The sequence below is a fragment of the Hyla sarda genome, chromosome 5 (assembly GCF_029499605.1).
Source record: "Hyla sarda isolate aHylSar1 chromosome 5, aHylSar1.hap1, whole genome shotgun sequence".
Classification (NCBI taxonomy): Eukaryota; Metazoa; Chordata; class Amphibia; order Anura; family Hylidae; genus Hyla; species Hyla sarda.
This window is the reverse complement of record NC_079193.1, coordinates 167,568,156-167,588,905: the sequence shown is the minus strand read 5'-3', so window position 1 is coordinate 167,588,905 and position 20,750 is coordinate 167,568,156. Positions and strand designations below refer to the sequence as shown.

General features: G+C 45.7%; 2 protein-coding genes across 9 annotated transcripts in view; one reads left to right on the top strand and one right to left on the bottom strand.

Moving 5' to 3' along the window:
• Positions 1-16,630, bottom strand: part of ASTE1 (asteroid homolog 1) — a 45,423-nt gene extending 28,793 nt beyond the window's left edge. Inside the window, exons 1-3 of one of the 6 annotated variants that reach the window (XM_056520666.1) lie at positions 16,483-16,630; positions 5,439-5,616; positions 187-409 (exon numbers count right to left, since the gene is read on the bottom strand). The gene's annotated coding sequence lies outside the window, so the exon portion shown is untranslated. Of the gene's footprint in view, positions 1-186; positions 410-5,438; positions 5,617-14,804; positions 15,209-15,472; positions 15,581-16,457 lie in introns of those variants that run through there. The other 5 variants (XM_056520664.1, XM_056520665.1, XM_056520668.1 and 2 more) reach the window with 5 other exon arrangements.
• The window catches only part of NEK11 (NIMA related kinase 11), a 331,532-nt gene that overhangs the window by 8,657 nt on the left and 302,125 nt on the right, over positions 1-20,750 (top strand). For all 3 annotated transcript variants that reach the window (XM_056520669.1, XM_056520670.1, XM_056520672.1), the window contains exon 2: positions 1,441-1,684. In XM_056520669.1, the coding sequence (XP_056376644.1) occupies positions 1,518-1,684 (167 nt within the window). In that variant the 5' untranslated portion in view covers positions 1,441-1,517. The remainder of the gene's footprint in view (positions 1-1,440; positions 1,685-20,750) is intronic.

The window sequence follows — 20,750 nt, the reverse complement described above, 5'->3', positions numbered from 1 at the left end:
CTACCCCCCACAATGTTCGCTCGCCTAGTCTGTGTGCAGTTACACATTACAATGATTTCTGTATGTAAATTCCAATGCGTCATGGAAGCTATTAACATATTAGAAATAAAGGAGTGAAAAGAGTTTATAAAACTCTGTTAAAACATCAGGTTTCTTCATCACTTAGTAATAATTGGTTTCTCTTACCGTGCGGAGCCCCTCAGCAGAGTAGGCTTGTGGTAATGACTCTATAATAGCATGCCATTAGCCTGGGACCGAATACATCAAAACACAATGAGAGGTGCTTATTAACTGGGAAATCCAAGGATGTATTTGTGTTCAGCTGCAATAGGATAAATCATGTCTTTACAGGAACGCCCTTCACTTAACTTAATGTTGGCCAAGGGACACGATCTTCCTTAAAGGGGTACTGCGGAGGAAAAAAAATGTTTTTTAATCAACTGGTGTCAGAAAATTAAACAGATTTGTGAATTACTTCTATTTAAGAATCTTAATCCTTCCTGTACTTATCAGCTGCTGTATGCTACAGAGGAAGTTGTGTAGTTTTTTTAGAAGTCTGACCACAGTTCTTTCCAGTCTGACCACAGTGCTCTCTGATGACATCTCTGTCCGTGTCAAGGATTGTCCAGAGCAGTAACAAATACCCATAGCATACCTCTCCTGCTCTGGACAGTTCCTGACATGGACAAAGGTGTCAGCAGAGAGCACGATGGTCAGACTTTAATGGGGTTATCCAGGAATTTTTTTTTATAGATCTATCAACTGGCTCCAGAAAGTTAAACAGATTTGTAAATTACTTCTATTAAAAAAATGTACTTCAGTACTTATGAGCTTCTGAAGTTGAGTTGTTCTTTTCTGTCTAAGTGCTCTCTGATGATGCCTGTCTCGGGAACCACCCAGTTTAGAAGCAAATCCCCATAGCAAACCTCTTCTACTCTGTGCAGTTCCCGAGACAAGCAGAGATGTCAGCAGAGAGCACTGTTGCCAGACAGAAAACAACAACTCAACTTCAGCAGCTGATTATTATTGAAAGGATTAAGATTTTTTTATAGAATTAATTTACAAATCTGTTTAACATTCTGGAGCCAGTTGATATATATATATATATATATATATATATATATATATATATATAAAAAGTTTTTTCCTGGAATACCCCTTTAAGAACTGTGGTTAGACTGAAAGAGTGTGGAATTGTTCTGATAAATGTAAAGACTATTATTATTATTATTATTATTAAGTGTTTAGGCAGCACTCAGGAGTCTTCTTCTGATTCCATTGTCTAAGTTTATCCATTGGCACTTGCTTATATAAATAACTGGGGTGAGGATAACACAATTTTGAGTGTGTGTTTTATAATACTAGTAATATCTTTCCCTACAATGAATTCATGCAATTCTATAAACTTCTTTTAATATATTTTCTTTTTGCTTCTCTAAGGGTCGAGTCTATAATGCCATGGACTGCTCATCACTTTGTCAGGATTAGAAAAAGATTGGTTTATTAAACTTGCTGCAATGCCAAACTACAAAGAATCTCAGGGGAGGGATGATGTTCGCCCCCTCTCCGCCTTCACCGATACCCTTATTGCAAAGAGATATGTGATCCAGAAACGGCTCGGCAGAGGAAGTTTTGGAACAGTTTATCTTGTGTTGGACAAGAAAGCAAAAGAGGAAGAACAACAGTAAGTAACATGTAAATACAAGGAATTTGTAACACTATTTCAGCACTAACCTATTATTTATACAGCCTTTCTTACTGTTGTATTTGTAGTCTGATCACCCATAATATGAAAACTACCTCTCTAATATTGTGTCAATCCCTACCTCCACCAAAACAGCTGTATAACTGTCCTATGGCGTCTGGCCCTGTGATTGATTTCAGTAGCAAATTCTTTCAAGGAAATCTGTTAGATTTTTTCAGATAATATAACTAATCATAGCACCAGGTATAGCAGGGTAGGATGAGGGTTGCCCGGCAGGGAAACTCTTAACCATAAAAATCCTGACTTTTGGCATCCTGTGCTAACCCAGTGATGACATGATGCAGACTTTCCTTTTTAGTGCTTCTTTATTTTCATACACAAAAACACACAGCGGACGACGTGTTTCAAAGGGCTCCTCCTTCTTCATCAGGTCCAGATCTGGATGGCGACAGCGCCATCTCTGCCTTTATTTTTCATAGCACCAGGAAGTGGTTAAACGCCCATTCACATGTACCTTTAGATCTGTGAACTTCTGATTGCTGAGCAATTTTAATTTTTTATATATGCAAAAGGCCAATAAGAGCCAACAGGGTGGGGCTGATTGTCTTAAAGAGTACCTGTCACCAAATAAAGCTTTTAATATATTGTTTCTTGTGTAATTATAAGACACTTTTTACTTCCTGTTAAAATTGCCAATCTTTAAATGTTTTAATGTAACTGAAAAAACAGCCACTAAAAACAGCTCTGTTCTGTTCCCTGCCGCAAGTCAAACAGTAAGTTTGGTCTCCACCCGGCCTGGCAGCTGTGTACCCCGATTGGTTGCATGCACATTGGTGTCATGCGCTCCTTTGCCTAAATACCTGATGCTCTTGTTGGAGCTACAGTGTTCCTTGTACTGAGCTACTAAGATCCTGAGGGATGAGTCCAGGAAGGGAAACCTACCTACAGAATATACTGGGGGGGGGGGGGATATACCTTCTTACTGATTTAAAGGGGTACTCCCATGGAAAGCTTTTTTTTAAAAACAACTGGTGTCAGAAAGTTAAACAGATTTGTAAATTACTTCTATAAAAAAAATCTTAATCCTTCCAGTACTTTTTAGGGGCTGTATACTACAGAGGAAATGCTTATCTTTTTAGATTTCTCTGATGTCATGACCACAGTGCTCTCTGCTGACCTCTGCTGTCCATTTTAGGAACTGTCCAGAGCAGCATATGTTTGCTATGGGGATTTTCTCCTGCTCTGGACAATTCCTAAAATGGACAGCAGAGGTCAGCAGAGAGCACTGTGGTCATGACATCAGAGAAATCTAAAAAGATAAGCATTTCCTTTGTAGTATACAGCCCCTAAAAAGTACTGGAAGGATTAAGATTTTTTTAATAGAAGTAATTTACAAATCTGTTTAACTTTCTGGCACCAGTTGATAAAAAAAAAAAAAAAAGTTTTCCACGGGAGTCATATGTAATTATTTGATGATACCTGCCTTTCAATATGGAGCAATTCCATTAATTAAAATCAAGTCATTTTATACATTTTTCCAGAAATTTTAAATAAAATCAATAAAGTTAAATTTTCTACCCAAATGTATGCATTCTGTTTTCTAGATCTTTTATATTATACCAGGTAAGTGAATTGTCTCTTATTGTTTTCAAATTGTGAATCTGGAGGGCACAGCGGATTTCAGATTGTTTCTATCATTAGACATTAGACGTTGCTTTCCATTACAGTCCTACGTGTTGCCTCATGCCTTTCTTCGGGATTGTTGGGTTTAGCCAGAGAGGAATGAGACACCAATAAAACAAGGTGGCATGTTAGTCAGAGAACAGTAGGTATTAGAAAACTAAGCTTATGTCAAATATGGCTGAAAAAAATGAGACTACTGTAAGAATTAATGACAAGTGGAATGAATACATTGTGAAATGTGAGAATGAGTTGAAGTGACACTGCCAAATGACAGCGTGCTGCCTGATCCCAGGAGTGTAATCCTGAATATACAATAGGAAGGTAATGCACCACTGCCAGCTCTTCTAGCACTTCAGTGTCTACAAAGCATTTGATATTGTTTCCCAAACAATCCATAATACATCATGCACTTATGATTCATGGAGTGTATTCACTTTCCTTTACTTAGTATACAGGTTTTCTTATTGGTCGGCTTCACAATTACAGAAATGCCGCAGTGGCGTTCAACAGCTTTGATAAGGAAGAAGAAAGCGCAATGCCATACATTCAATCCCAGCCAGACGTGGCAGGTAAAAATAGCGGCAATCACCTAGTGGGTAATATTATAATATCCTCCTTTATTGAAAGGTCACATTTACAGTCTTTATGTTTTTATATCTGTGACTGGTGACCTTTCAATAAAGGAGGCTTTTATGTCAACCACTTGGCGAGTGCCACTGTTTTTACCTGTCACGGCTGGCTGGGATTCATTCTCAGTTGTAATGTCATTGCTTTCTCTATGCTTTCTCTCACTTCAGCCTGCCATTAGAGCATGCGGCCAGGGGATCAGTTACCATAAAGGGCAACATGTTTCATGCGCTACGGAGCCAGACGAAGCTCCTTAGTGCGTGAAACATGTAGCCACCCCTGTGAATGCCCCCAGCCTCACCTGTTCCACCACCAGCTCCCTGTGTACCTGTATTGTTGGATTTTCTACATGCCCAATAAAGTTTGAAATCTACATTCTGACTCTGTAATGTCATTGCTTTATCTATGCTGCTTCATGTAGTGCCTCTTAGTCATTACAGCCTGCCATTAGAGCATGCAGCCGCAGGATCAGTTACCATAAATGGCAACATGTTTCACACACTACGGGCCAGACAAAGTGCCGTAGTGCGTGAAACATGTAGCCGCCCCTGTGAACGCCCCCAGCCTCACCTGTTCCACCACCAGCACCCTGTGTACCTGTATCGTTGGGTTTTCTACATGCCCAATCAAATTTGAAATTTATATTCTGACTCTGTAATGTCATTGCTTTCTCTATGCTGCTTCATTGCAGCCTGTCATTAGAGCATGCAGCCACAGGATCAGTTACCATAAATGGCAACATGTTTCACACACTACGGGCCAGACAAAGCACCGTAGTGCGTGAAACATGTAGCCACCCCTGTGAACGCCCCCAGCCTCACCTGTTCCACCACCAGCTCCCTGTGTACCTGTGTTGTTGGATTTTCTAAATGCCCAATAAAGTTTGAAATCTACATTCTGACTCTGTAATGTCATTAGTTTCTCTATGCTGCTTCATGTAGTGCCTCTTAGTCATTGCAGCCTGCCATTAGAGCATGCAGCCGCAGGATCAGTTACCATAAATGGCAACATGTTTCACACACTGTGGGCCAGACGAAGCACCGTAGTGCGTGAAACATGTTGCCTCCTATACGCCAGGTGGGAACGCACCCTTACACATAGAATGTCAAGTTTTTTAATGCAGGCTGCCAAAACAGGTGTTCTCACAATCCCAGTACACAGAGACATCTGTGATGATCAGATGTAGCTAGAGATATCTTAGCATGCATGCCTTCTAGGGTCCTAGAGCCCAAGGTCCTAATATTGAGTAAGTGCTCTCTGGAAAAAACTAATTCTATTAAATAACTTTGGCTTTTCATGTACCTGGGATAATACAATCGGGATTTACGATATCTATAGAACTTAATAAACTCTCACTACTGAAAGCTAGCGGGAAAAACTGCAAATAAATCAGATCCCCTGCAGTGAACAATCATCAGCCTACCTATCGCTTTATGAGAAATTTATGGCATGGCCTCCTAGCGGATTCAGATTCCCAGTGACTGCTCCTCAGCAGATTACACCTATGGAAGGACTAGTAGAGACAGCAGGTATAGGGTGTGACTGGTTGCGATAGAGATAGTAGCAGAAGAGATTCCACCTGACAGCTGCTTCCTTTCATACTGTAGGGATTGGTAAAGGAACAGTAAGAAAAAATTTAGTCAGCAGCATGTAATAGGATGATCACATACAGCTTATTTTCTGCAGAAGAGCGAGTAACACTACTGTAGACAAAGGCTGATAAGTTACCACTTGGATAATAAACACATTGCATTATCAGTAAGTGGGCTGTGTGTCCCTGCATCATCGGTAAGTGGGCTGTGTGTCCCTGCATCATCAGTAAGTGGGCTGTGTGTCCCTGCATCATCAGTAAGTGGGCTGTGTGTCTGTGCATTATCAGTAAGTGGGCTGTGTCCCTGCATTATCAGTAAGCGGGCTGTGTGTCCCTGTATCATCAGTAAGCGGGCTGTGTGTCCCTGTATCATCAGTAAGTGGGCTGTGTGTCCCTGTATCATCAGTAAGTGGGCTGTGTGTCCCTGCATTATCAGTAAGCGGGCTGTGTGTCCCTACATCATCAGTAAGTGGGCTGTGTGTCCCTACATCATTAGTAAGTGGGTTGTGTGTCCCTACATCATTAGTAAGTGGGCTGTGTGTCCCTACATCATGAGTAAGTGGGTTGTGTGTCCCTACATCATCAGTAAGTGGGCTGTGTGTCCCTACATCATTAGTAAGTTGGCTGTGTGTCCCTACATCATCAGTAAGTAGGCTGTGTGTCCCTACATCATCAGTAAGTGGGCTGTGTGTCCCTGCATTATCAGTAAGCGGTCTGCGTGTCCCTACATCATTAGTAAGTGGACTGTGTGTCCCTACATCATCAGTAAGTGGGCTGTGTGTCCCTGTATCATCAGTAAGTGGGCTGTGTGTCCCTGCATTATCAGTAAGCGGGCTGTGTGTCCCTGTATCATCAGTAAGTGGGCTATGTGTCCCTGCATCATCAGTAAGTGGGCTGTGTGTCCCTGCATTTTCAGTAAGTGGGCTGTGTGTCCCTGCATTATCAGTAAGTGGGATATGTGTCCCTGCATCATTAGTAAGTGGGCTGTGTGTCCCTGCATTATCAGTAAGCGGGCTGTGTGTCCCTACATCATCAGTAAGTGGGCTGTGTGTCCCTACATCATTAGTAAGTGGGTTGTGTGTCCCTACATCATTAGTAAGTGGGCTGTGTGTCCCTACATCATTAGTAAGTGGGTTGTGTGTCCCTACATCATCAGTAAGTGGGCTGTGTGTCCCTACATCATTAGTAAGTTGGCTGTGTGTCCCTACATCATCAGTAAGTGGGCTGTGTGTCCCTACATCATCAGTAAGTGGGCTGTGTGTCCCTGCATTATCAGTAAGCGGTCTGCGTGTCCCTATATCATTAGTACGTGGGTTGTGTGTCCCTACATCATCAGTAAGTGGGCTGTGTGTCCCTACATCATCAGTAAGTGGGCTGTATGTCCCTACATCATCAGTAAGCGGACTGTGTGTCCCTACATCATTAGTAAGTGGGCTGTGTCCCTACATCATTAGTAAGTGGGCTGTGTCCCTACATCATTAGTAAGTTGGCTGTGTGTCCCTACATCATTAGTAAGTTGGCTGTGTGTCCCTGCATTTTCAGTAAGTGGGATATGTGTCCCTGCATTATCAGTAAGTGGGCTGTGTGTCCCTGCATTATCAGTAAGTGGGCTGTGTTTCCCTGCATTTTCAGTAAGTGGGATATGTGTCCCTACATCATCAGTAAGTGGGCTGTGTGTCCCTACATCATCAGTAAGTGGGCTGTGTGTCCCTACATCATTAGTAAGTGGGTTGTGTGTCCCTACATCATTAGTAAGTGGGCTGTGTGTCCCTGTATCATCAGTAAGTGGGCTGTGTGTCCCTGCATTATCAGTAAGTGGGCTGTGTGTCCCTGCATTATCAGTAAGCGGGCTGTGTGTCCCTGTATCATCAGTAAGTGGGCTATGTGTCCCTGCATCATCAGTAAGTGGACTGTGTGTCCCTGCATTTTCAGTAAGTGGGCTGTGTGTCCCTTCATTATCAGTAAGTGGGCTGTGTGTCCCTGCATTTTCAGTAAGTGGGATATGTGTCCCTGCATCATCAGTAAGTGGGCTGTGTGTCCCTACATCATCAGTAAGTTGGCTGTGTGTCCCTTCATTATCAGTAAGTGGGCTGTGTGTCCCTGCATTTTCAGTAAGTGGGATATGTGTCCCTGCATCATCAGTAAGTGGGCTGTGTGTCCCTGCATTATCAGTAAGTGGGCTGTGTGTCCCTACATCATTAGTAAGTGGGTTGTGTGTCCCTACATCATTAGTAAGTGGGCTGTGTGTCCCTACATCATTAGTAAGTGGGTTGTGTGTCCCTACATCATCAGTAAGTGGGATGTGTGTCCCTACATCATTAGTAAGTGGGTTGTGTGTCCCTACATCATTAGTAAGTGGGCTGTGTGTCCCTACATCATTAGTAAGTGGGTTGTGTGTCCCTACATCATCAGTAAGTGGGCTGTGTGTCCCTACATCATTAGTAAGTGGGCTGTGTGTCCCTACATCATCAGTAAGTGGGCTGTGTCCCTACATCATCAGTAAGTGGGCTGTGTGTCCCTGCATTATCAGTAAGCGGTCTGCGTGTCCCTACATCATTAGTAAGTGGGTTGTGTGTCCCTACATCATCAGTAAGTGGGCTGTGTGTCCCTACATCATCAGTAAGTGGGCTGTATGTCCCTACATCATCAGTAAGTGGGCTGTGTGTCCCTACATCATTAGTAAGTGGGCTGTGTCCCTACATCATTAGTATGTGGGCTGTGTGTCCCTACATCATTAGTAAGTGGGCTGTGTCCCTACATCATTAGTAAGTTGGCTGTGTGTCCCTACATCATTAGTAAGTTGGCTGTGTGTCCCTGCATTTTCAGTAAGTGGGATATGTGTCCCTGCATTATCAGTAAGTGGGCTGTGTGTCCCTGCATTATCAGTAAGTGGGCTGTGTGTCCCTGCATTTTCAGTAAGTGGGATATGTGTCCCTACATCATCAGTAAGTGGGCTGTGTGTCCCTACATCATTAGTAAGTGGGTTGTGTGTCCCTGCATCATCAGTAAGTGGGCTGTGTGTCCCTACATCATTAGTAAGTGGGTTGTGTGTCCCTACATCATCAGTAAGTGGGCTGTGTGTCCCTACATCATTAGTAAGTTGGCTGTGTGTCCCTATATCATCAGTAAGTGGGCTGTGTGTCCCTACATCATCAGTAAGTGGGCTGTGTGTCCCTGCATTACCAGTAAGCGGGCTGCGTGTCCCTACATCATCAATAAGTGGGCTGTGTGTCCCTACATCATCAGTAAGTGGGCTATGTGTCCCTACATCATCAGTAAGCGGGCTGTATGTCCCTACATCATTAGTAAGTGGGCTGTGTCCCTACATCATTAGTACGTGGGCTGTGTGTCCCTACATCATTAGTAAGTTGGCTGTGTGTCCCTACATCATTAGTAAGTTGGCTGTGTGTCCCTACATCATCAGTAAGTGGGCTGTGTGTCCCTACCTCATCAGTACGTGGGCTGTGTGTCCTAGTATCATCAGTAAGTGGGCTGTGTGTCCCTGCATCATCAGTAAGTGGGCTGTGTGTCCCTGCATCATCAGTAAGTGGGCTGTGTCTCTTAATCATGAGTAAGTGGGCTGTGTGTCCCTGTATCATCAGTAAGTGGGCTGTGTGTCCCTGTATCATCAGTAAGTGGGCTGTGTCCCTACATCATCAGTAAGTGGGCTGTGTGTCCCTGAATCATCAGTAAGTGGGCTGTGTGTCCCTGCATCATAAGTAACTGGGCTGTGTCCCTACATCATCAGTAAGTGGGCTGTGTGTCCCTACATCATTAGTAAGTGGGCTGTGTATCCCTACATCATCAGTAAGTGGGCTGTGTATCCCTACATCACCTGCTCCACCACCAGCTCCCTGTGTACCTGTGTTGTTGGATTTCCTAATGCCCAGGAAAGTTTGAAATCTACATTCTGACTCTGTAATGTCATTGGTTTCTCTATGCTGCTTCAAGTAGTGCCTCTTAGTCATTGCAGCCTGCCATTAGAGCATGCAGCCGCAGGATCAGTTACCATAAATGGCAACATGTTTCACACACTGTGGGCCAGACGAAGCACCGTAGTGCGTGAAACATGTTGCCTCCTATACGCCAGGTGGGAACGCACCCTTACACATAGAATGTCAAGTTTTTTAATGCAGGCTGCCAAAACAGGTGTTCTCACAATCCCAGTACACAGAGACATCTGTGATGATCAGATGTAGCTAGAGATATCTTAGCATGCATGCCTTCTAGGGTCCTAGAGCCCAAGGTCCTAATATTGAGTAAGTGCTCTCTGGAAAAAACTAATTCTATTAAATAACTTTGGCTTTTCATGTACCTGGGATAATACAATCGGGATTTACGATATCTATAGAACTTAATAAACTCTCACTACTGAAAGCTAGCGGGAAAAACTGCAAATAAATCAGATCCCCTGCAGTGAACAATCATCAGCCTACCTATCGCTTTATGAGAAATTTATGGCATGGCCTCATAGCGGATTCAGATTCCCAGTGACTGCTCCTCAGCAGGTTGTGTGTCCCTACATCATCAGTAAGTGGGCTGTGTGTCCCTACATCATTAGCAAGTTGGCTGTGTGTCCCTACATCATCAGTAAGTGGGCTGTGTGTCCCTACATCATCAGTAAGTGGACTGTGTGTCCCTGCATTATCAGTAAGCGGGCTGCGTGTCCCTACATCATTAGTAAGTGGGCTGTGTGTCCCTTCATCATCAGTAAGTGGGCTGTGTGTCTCTACATCATCAGTGAGTGGGCTGTATATCCCTACATCATCAGTAAGTGGGCTGTGTGTCCCTACATCATCAGTAAGTGGACTGTGTGTCCCTGCATTATCAGTAAGCGGGCTGCGTGTCCCTACATCATTAGTAAGTGGGCTGTGTGTCCCTTCATCATCAGTAAGTGGGCTGTGTGTCCCTACATCATCAGTAAGTGGGCTGTGTGTCCCTACATCATCAGTAAGTGGGCTGTGTGTCCCTACATCATCAGTAAGTGGACTGTGTGTCCCTGCATTATCAGTAAGCGGGCTGCGTGTCCCTACATCATTAGTAAGTGGGCTGTGTGTCCCTTCATCATCAGTAAGTGGGCTGTGTGTCCCTACATCATCAGTAAGTGGGCTGTGTGTCCCTACATCATCAGTTAGCGGGCTGTGTGTCCCTACATCATTAGTAAGTGGGCTGTGTCCCTACATCATTAGTACGTGGGCTGTGTGTCCCTACATCATTAGTAAGTTGGCTGTGTGTCCCTACATCATCAGTAAGTGGGCTGTGTGTCCCTACATCATCAGTAAGTGGGCTGTGTGTCCCTGCATCATCAGCAAGTGGGCTGTGTCTCTTAATCATGAGTAAGTGGGCTGTGTGTCCCTGTATCATCAGTAAGTGGGCTGTGTGTCCCTGTATCATCAGTAAGTGGGCTGAGTGTCCCTGTATCATCAGTAAGTGGGCTGTGTCCCTACATCATCAGTAAGTGGTCTGTGTGTCCCTGCATCATCAGTAAGTGGGCTGTGTGTCCCTGTATCATCTGTAAGTGGGCTGTGTGTCCCTGAATCATCAGTAAGTGGGCTGTGTGTCCCTGCATCATAAGTAACTGGGCTGTGTGTCCCTGCATCATAAGTAACTGGGCTGTGTCCCTACATCATCAGTAAGTGGGCTGTGTGTCCCTACATCATTAGTAAGTGGGCTGTGTATCCCTACATCATCAGTAAGTGGGCTGTGTATCCCTACATCATCAGCAAGTGGGCTGTGTGTCCCTACATCATCAGTAAGTGGGCTGAGTGTCCCTGAATCATCAGTAAGTTGGCTGTGTGTCCCTACATTATCAGTAAGTGGGCTGTGTGTCCCTACATCATCAGTAATTGGGCTGTGTGTCCCTGCCTCATCAGTAAGTGGGCTGTGTGTCCTTGTATCATCAGTAACTGGGCAGTGTCCCTACATCATCAGTAAGTGGGCTGTGTGTCCCTACATCATTAGTAAGTGGGCTGTGTCCCTACATCATTAGTACGTGGGCTGTGTGTCCCTACCTCATCAGTAAGTGGGCTGTATGTCCCTACATCATCAGTAAGTGGGCTGTATGTCCCTACATCATCAGTAAGTGGTCTGTATGTCCCTACATCATCAGTAACTGGGCTGTGTCCCTACATCATTAGTACGTGGGCTGTATGTCCCTACATCATCAGTAAGTGGGCTGTGTGTCCCTACATCATTAGTAAGTGGGCTGTCTGTCCCTGTATCATCAGTAAGTGGGCTGTATGTCCCTACATCATCAGTAAGTGGGCTGTATGTCCCTACATCATCAGTAAGTGGGCTGTGTGTCCCTGCATCATCAGTAAGTGGGCTGTGTGTCCCTACATCATCAGTAAGTGGGCTGTGTGTCCCTGTATCATCAGTAAGTGGTCTGTGTGTCCCTGTATCATCAGTAAGTGGGCTGTGTGTCCCTGTATCATCAATAAGTGGGCTGTATGTCCCTACATCATCAGTAAGTGGTCTGTGTGTCCCTGTATCATCAGTAAGTGGGCTGTGTGTCCCTGTATCATCAGTAAGTGGGCTGTGTGTCTCTGTATCATCAGTAAGTGGGCTGTATGTCCCTACATCATCAGTAAGTGGGCTGTGGGTCCCTGTATCATCAGTAAGTGGGCTGTGTGTCCCTGTATCATCAGTAAGTGGGCTGTGTGTCCCTGTATCATCAGTAAGTGGGCTGTGTGTCCCTGTATCATCAGTAAGTGGGCTGTGTGTCCCTGTATCATCAGTAAGGGGGCTGTGTGTCCCTACATTATCATTAAGGGGGCTGTGTGTCCCTACATCATTAGTAAGGGGGCTGTGTGTCCCTACATCATTAGTAAGTGGGCTGTGTGTCCCTACATCTTCAGTAAGTGGGCTGTGTGTCCCTACATCATCAGTAAGTGGGCTGTGTGTCCCTACATCATCAGTAAGTGGGCTGTGTGTCCCTACATCATTAGTAAGTGGGCTGTGTGTCCCTACATCATCAGTAAGTGGGCTGTGTGTCCCTACATCATTAGTAAGGGGGCTGTGTGTCCCTACATCATTAGTAAGTGGGCTGTGTGTCCCTGCATCATCAGCAAGAGGGCTGTGTGTCCCTAAATCATCAGTAAGTGGGCTGTGTGTCCCTACATCATTAGTAAGTGGGCTGTGTGTCCCTACATCATTAGTAAGGGGGCTGTGTGTCCCTACATCATCAGTAAGTGGGCTGTGTCCCTACATCATCAGTAAGTGGGCTGTGTCCCTACATCATCAGTAAGTGGGCTGTGTGTCCCTACATCATTAGTAAGTGGGCTGTGTCCCTGTATCATCAGTAAGTGGGCTGTGTCCCTACATCATTAGTACATGGGCTGTGTGTCCCTACCTCATCAGTAAGTGGGCTGTATGTCCCTACATCATCAGTAAGTGGGCTGTATGTCCCTACATCATCAGTAAGTGGTCTGTATGTCCCTACATCATCAGTAAGTGGGCTGTATGTCCCTATATCATCAGTAACTGGGCTGTGTCCCTACATCATTAGTATATGGGCTGTATGTCCCTACATCATCAGTAAGTGGGCTGTGTGTCCCTACATCATTATTAAGTGGGCTGTGTGTCCCTACATCATTAGTAAGTGGGCTGTGTGTCCCTACATCATCAGTAAGTGGGCTGTGTCCCGGAATCATCAGTAAGTGGGCTGTGTCCCTACATCATCAGTAAGTGGGCTGTGTGTCCCTACATCATTAGTAAGTGGGCTGTGTCCCTGTATCATCAGTAAGTGGGCTGTGTCCCTACATCATTAGTACGTGGGCTGTGTGTCCCTACCTCATCAGTAAGTGGGCTGTATGTCCCTACATCATCAGTAAGTGGGCTGTATGTCCCTACATCATCAGTAAGTGGTCTGTATGTCCCTACATCATCAGTAAGTGGGCTGTGTGTCCCTACATCATTAGTAAGTGGGCTGTGTGTCCCTGTATCATCAGTAAGTGGGCTGTGTCACTACTTCATCAGTAAGTGGGCTGTGTGTCTCTGTATCATCAGTAAGTGGGCTGTATGTCCCTACATCATCAGTAAGTGGGCTGTATGTCCCTACATCATCAGTAAGTGGGCTGTGTGTCCCTGCATCATCAGTAAGTGGGCTGTGTGTCCCTGTATCATCAGTAAGTGAGCTGTGTGTCCCTGTATCATCAGTAAGTGGGCTGTATGTCCCTACATCATCAGTAAGTGGTCGGTGTGTCCCTGTATCATCAGTAAGTGGGCTGTGTGTCCCTGTATCATCAGTAAGTGGGCTGTGTGTCCCTGTAACATCAGTAAGTGGGCTGTATGTCCCTACATCATCAGTAAGTGGGCTGTGTGTCCCTGTATCATCAGTAAGTGGGCTGTGTGTCCCTGTATCATCAGTAAGTGGGCTGTGTGTCCCTGTATCATCAGTAAGTGGGCTGTGTGTCCCTGTATCATCAGTAAGTGGGCTGTGTGTCCCTACATCATCATTAAGTGGGCTGTGTGTCCCTACATCATTAGTAAGCGGGCTGTGTGTCCCTACATCATTAGTAAGTGGGCTGTGTGCCCTACATCATCAGTAAGTGGGCTGTGTGTCCCTACATCATCAGTAAGTGGGCTGTGTGTCCCTACATCATCAGTAAGTGGGCGGTGTGTCCCTACATCATTAGTAAGTGGGCTGTGTGTCCCTACATCATCAGTAAGTGGGCTGTGTGTCCCTACATCATCAGTAAGTGGGCTGTGTGTCCCTACATCATTAGTAAGGGGGCTCTGTGTCCCTACATCATTAGTAAGTGGGCTGTGTGTCCCTGCATCATCAGTAAGAGGGCTGTGTGTCCCTACATCATCAGTAAGTGGGCTGTGTGTCCCTACATCATTAGTAAGTGGGCTATGTGTCCCGACATCATTAGTAAGTGGGCTGTGTGTCCCTACATCATCAGTAAGTGAGCTGTGTGTCCCTACATCATCAGTAAGTGGGCTGTGTGTCCCTACATCATCAGTAAGTGGGCTGTGTGTCCCTGTATCATCAGTAAGTGGGCTGTGTGTCCCTACATCATCAGTAAGTGGGCTGTGTGTCCCTACATCATCAGTAAGTGGGCTGTGTGTCCCCACATCATCAGTAAGTGGGCTGTGTCACTACTTCATCAGCAAGTCAGCTGTGTGTCCCTGCACTTGGAGCATGGACGGAGCTTAGTGACATCACCACTGCTGTTTGCTAGCAGCAGGACCCACCGGAGAACAGCAGCGGTGACATCATTAAGCTCCGTCCATTCTCCAAGGCAGGACCAGAGCAAAAGATACAGCCGGTACTTTCCTGGGAAACAACATGCCCATACATTGTGACTATTCCAGGCTCTCCTGAATGCGTCGCAGGAGATAGGCAATGGGAGGCCGCTGTCAAAACTGCCGGGATCCCATCGGAGCTGCCAAGACCTAGATCGCCCCAGTCTCGGCAGTGTTAACACAATAGATGCTGTGGTCAGTACTGACTGCTGCATCTTTAGTATTAACACTGGAGATTGGGCTCCCCCTGTCCCCCATCGGCAACCCTGCAAAGCAATTGAGAGGTCTCGATGGCAGTCAAGGCAGCCGGAGGCCAGTTGATAGCCTCTTCCCAAGTACGGAAGCCTGTGAGGTCCAACCGTAGGAGTCTAACAGGTGAACTGTCAGTGTAAACTGTCAGTTATACTATACTGCAGTACAGATGTAGTATAGTATATATACTATATACAGCGATCACAAGTATGTTATATACAGCGATACTATATAAAGCGATCACAAGTATAAAGTATCAAAATGAAATGTTATATACAGCGATACTATCTAAAGCGATCACAAGAATAAAGTATCAAAATAAAATGTTTTTCCTTTGTTCGTCTCCCCCCGCCTCATGTTTGCACCTGTAAACCTTGCTCCTTACTGTGTATTGTGAAGTCCGAAATGGAATAAAGCATCAGAATAATCACTACTTCTTGGGGTGAGTGCTCCATCTTTCTTGCTTTCTCTATTTATATATTTGCCTGAACTGTATCCTGTGAATGTGAGCACCCCTATAGTCCTATACACGAGCCATTATGCCAGATTCCTGGAAGTCCACCATTGACTGAAGGTTGTTTCTATGTACGAGACACATTGGAGTATCAGTGCCAGTGTTTGTATCTTCTCTTGACGTAATTTACAAATCTGTTTAAAGGTGTGCTCCGGCCCTGAGACATCTTATCCCCTATCCAAAGGATAGGGAATGAGCTGCCTCACCGCAGGGGTCCGTGGTCACCACCCGGCTGTTTGTCAGCTGGCACTGCGGCGTGCAGCTCAAACAGGTGGGTGGTGAATATAATATTGCGGGGGTCCCCAGCGGCGAGACCTCTTATCCCCTATCCTTTGGACTTGCACCTGGATACATATACATGCCGAGTATAAGACAATGAGTAAAATGAGGGTCTGCTGGAGCGACGCCACCCCAACGCACGTTTCGGGATGTCCTTCATCCTGGGTGTCACAAGACACGTACAGACTCCTTTTAGTGTAAGTAGAGAGATCTGCACAATATTAGGCATATGGTTTTAAATGATACATTTGGTGCATCCATGTCTAATTTAAGTGTGCACCATCTATGTCTTAACCAGCACTGAATATCTACGTCATTGTGTTTGCATAGGATAATTGGGACAGACATGAGATGGTCTATTACAGTGCCTGGCACTTTCAGGTATTGTTGGGCCACTGTTATGGCTAATTGGTGTATATCGAGCACAGAGAAGCCAGAAGTTATACATCACAGTTTAATTGCTAAAGCATATTTTCTTAAAGGAGTAGTCCAATGGTGAAAAATTCTATACAGTTAGCAACAGTTTAAAAAATTATATAACTTTGTAATATACTCACATAACCCATCTGGAATGGAAAGTACCTTTTCAGTGATTTCTCTCTAGACAGGAAGCGCTGCATAATCCAGCATCTCCACCTACACTTCTTCTACAGCCTGTGGTCAGCTCCTCATTCCTTTCCTCATAGTTCTCAATATATGAGTGCTCACCAATCACAGCACTCACACATTGAACCAATCACAGCACTCCTGCTTGAGCCTGGTCACGTGGGTGCCGTGCTGTAAGCCAGGAGAAGTGTGGGAGGGAGAATGAGGACGTACACAGCTCCTCCCCCCCCCCCCCCCCCCCCCCACAGCTCTGTCTACATAGGACCTAACTGATCATGGGGAGGTTTCAAGTTTGCATGGGGGGAGGGGAGGGAGGACGTGTGTGAAGGAGACATAATAACGGGCTGGGAATGTATAGACTGCAGGGGAATAAATCTCATACTGGGGATGATTTCTATGTGTGAGGGGGGGACTCCTGAATGACATGCTGGGAGTTGTAGTCCCTTTTATGTGTGTTTATGCTAGTGTTTCCAAACCAGTGTGCAAAACTACAACTCCCAGCATGCCCTGATAGACTTTGGGCATGCTGGGAGTTGTAGATATGCAACAGCTGGAGGCACAATGGTTGGGAAACACTGTTCTAGCCTATTCAGCATACACATCATGTTACACCAGTGTTTCCCAACCAGGGTGCCTCCAGATGTTGCAAAACTACTACTACCAGCATTCCCTGGTTGGGAAACACTGACATACACACACACATAACAGGGACTACAACTCCCAGCATGTCATTCAGGAGTCGTCCCCCCCCCCCCCCCTCACACATAGAAATCATCCCCAGTATGATATTTATTCCCTGTAGTCTATACACCACCAGCCCGTGCAGTGTAATATGTCTCCTCACATATAGAAATCATCCCCAGCCCGTGCAGTGCAGTATGTCTCCTCACATATAGAGATCATCCCCAGCCCGTACAGTGCAGTATGTCTCCTCACATATAGAGATCATCCCCAGCCCGTACAGTGCAGCATGTCTCCTCACATATAGAGATCATCCCCAGCCCGTGCAGTGTAATATGTCTCCTCACATATAGAGATCATCCCCAGCCCGTACAGTGCAGTATGTCTCCTCACATATAGAGATCATCCCCAGCCCGTACAGTGCAGCATGTCTCCTCACATATAGAAATCATCCCCAGCTCGTGCAGTGCAGTATGTCTCCTCACATATAGAAATCATCCCCAGCCCCTGCAGTGTAATATGTCTCCTCACATATAGAAATCATCCCCAGCCCCTGCAGTGCAGTATGTCTCCTCACATATAGAAATCATCCCCAGCCCCTGCAGTGTAATATGTCTCCTCACATATAGAAATCATCCCCAGCCCCTGCAGTGCAGTATGTCTCCTCACATATAGAAATCATCCCCAGCCCGTGCAGTGCAGTATGTCTCCTCACATATAGAGATCATCCCCAGCCCGTGCAGTGCAGTATGTCTCCTCACATATAGAAATCATCCCCAGCCCGTGCAGTGCAGTATGTCTACTAACATATAGAAATCATCCCCAGCCCCTGCAGTGTAATATGTCTCCTCACATATAGAAATCAGCCCCTGCAGTGCAGTATGTCTCCTCACATATAGAAATCATCCCCAGCCCGTGCAGTGCAGTATGTCTCCTCACATATAGAAATCATCCCCAGCCCATGCAGTGCAGTATGTCTCCTCACATATAGAAATCATCCCCAGCCCGTGCAGTGCAGTATGTCTCCTCACATATAAAAATCATCTCCAGCCCGTGCAGTGCAGTATTTTTCCTCACATATAGAGATCATCCCCAGCCCCTGCAGTGCAGTATGTCTCCTCACATATAGAAATCATCCCCAGCCCGTGCAGTGCAGTATGTCTCCTCACATATAGAAATCATCCCCAGCCCGTGCAGTGCAGTATGTCTCCTCACATATAGAAATCATCCCCAGCCCCTGCAGTGTAATATGTCTCCTCACATATAGAAATCATCCCCAGCCCCTGCAGTGCAGTATGTCTCCTCACATATAGAAATCATCCCCAGCCCCTGCAGTGTAATATGTCTCCTCACATATAGAAATCATCCCCAGCCCGTGCAGTGCAGTATGTCTCCTCACATATAGAAATCATCCCCAGCCCGTGCAGTGCAGTATGTCTCCTCACATATAGAGATCATCCCCAGCCCATGCAGTGCAGTATGTCTCCTCACATATAGAAATCATCCCCAGCCCGTGCAGTGCAGTATGTCTCCTAACATATAGAAATCATCCCCAGCCCCTGCAGTGTAATATGTCTCCTCACATATAGAATTAAGCCCCTGCAGTGCAGTATGTCTCCTCACATATAGAAATCATCCCCAGCCCCTGCAGTGCAGTATGTCTCCTCACATATAGAAATCATCCCCAGCCCCTGCAGTGTAATATGTCTCCTCACATATAGAAATCATCACCAGCCCGTGCAGTGCAGTATGTCTCCTCACATATAGAAATCATCCCCAGCCCGTGCAGTGCAGTATGTCTCCTCATATATAGAAATCATCCCCAGCCCTTGCAGTGCAGTATGTCTCCTCACATATAGTGATCATCCCCAGCCCGTGCAGTGCAGTATGTCTCCTCACATATAGAAATCATCCCCAGCCCCTGCAGTATAATATGTCTCCTCACATATAGAAATCAGCCCCTGTAGTGCAGTATGTCTCCTCACATATAGAAATCATCCCCAGCCCATGCAGTGCAGTATGTCTCCTCACATATAGAAATCATCCCCAGCCCCTGCAGTGCAGTATGTCTCCTCACATATAGAGATCATCCCCAGCCCGTGCAGTGCAGTATGTCTCCTCACATATAGAAATCATCCCAGCCCGTGCAGTATGTCTCCTCACATATAGAAATCATCCCCAGCCCCTGCAGTATAATATGTCTCCTCACATATAGAAATCATCCCCAGCCCATGCAGTGCAGTATGTCTCCTCACATATAGAGATCATCCCCAGCCCATGCAGTGCAGTATGTCTCCTCACATAAAGAAATCATCCCCAGCCCCTGCAGTGTAATATGTCTCCTCACATATAGAAATCATCCCAAGCCCCTGCAGTGCAGTATGTCTCCTCACATATAGAAATCATCCCCAGCCCGTGCAGTGCAGTATGTCTCCTAACATATAGAAATCATCCCCAGCCCCTGCAGTGTAATATGTCTCCTCACATATAGAAATCAGCCCCTGCAGTGCAGTATGTCTCCTCACATATAGAAATCATCCCCAGCCCCTGCAGTGCAGTATGTCTCCTCACATATAGAAATCAACCCCAGCCCCTGCAGTGTAATATGTCTCCTCACATATAGAAATCATCACCAGCCCGTGCAGTGCAGTATGTCTCCTCACATATAGAAATCATCCCCAGCCCGTGCAGTGCAGTATGTCTTCTCACATATAGAAATCATCCCCAGCCCGTGCAGTGCAGTATGTCTCCTCACATATAGAGATCATCCCCAGCCCGTGCAGTGCAGTATGTCTCCTCACATATAGAAATCATCCCCAGCCCCTGCAGTGTAATGTCTCCTCACATATAGAAATCAGCCCCTGTAGTGCAGTATGTCTCCTCACATATAGAAATCATCCCCAGCCCATGCAGTGCAGTATGTCTCCTCACATATAGAAATCATCCCCAGCCCCTGGAGTGCAGTATGTCTCCTCACATATAGAGATCATCCCCAGCCCGTGCAGTGCAGTATGTCTCCTCACATATAAAAATCATCTCCAGCCCGTGCAGTGCAGTATTTTTCCTCACATATAGAGATCATCCCCAGCCCCTGCAGTGCAGTATGTCTCCTCACATATAGAAATCATCCCCAGCCCGTGCAGTGCAGTATGTCTCCTCACATATAGAAATCATCCCAGCCCGTGCAGTATGTCTCCTCACATATAGAAATCATCCCCAGCCCCTGCAGTATAATATGTCTCCTCACATATAGAAATCATCCCCAGCCCATGCAGTGCAGTATGTCTCCTCACATATAGAGATCATCCCCAGCCCATGCAGTGCAGTATGTCTCCTCACATAAAGAAATCATCCCCAGCCCCTGCAGTGTAATATGTCTCCTCACATATAGAAATCATCCCCAGCCCCTGCAGTACAGTATGTCTCCTCACATATAGAAATCATCCCCAGCCCCTGCAGTGTAATATGTCTCCTCACATAGAGAAATCATCCCCAGCTCGTGCAGTGCAGTATCTCTCCTCACATATAGAAATCATCCCCAGCCCCTGCAGTGCAGTATGTCT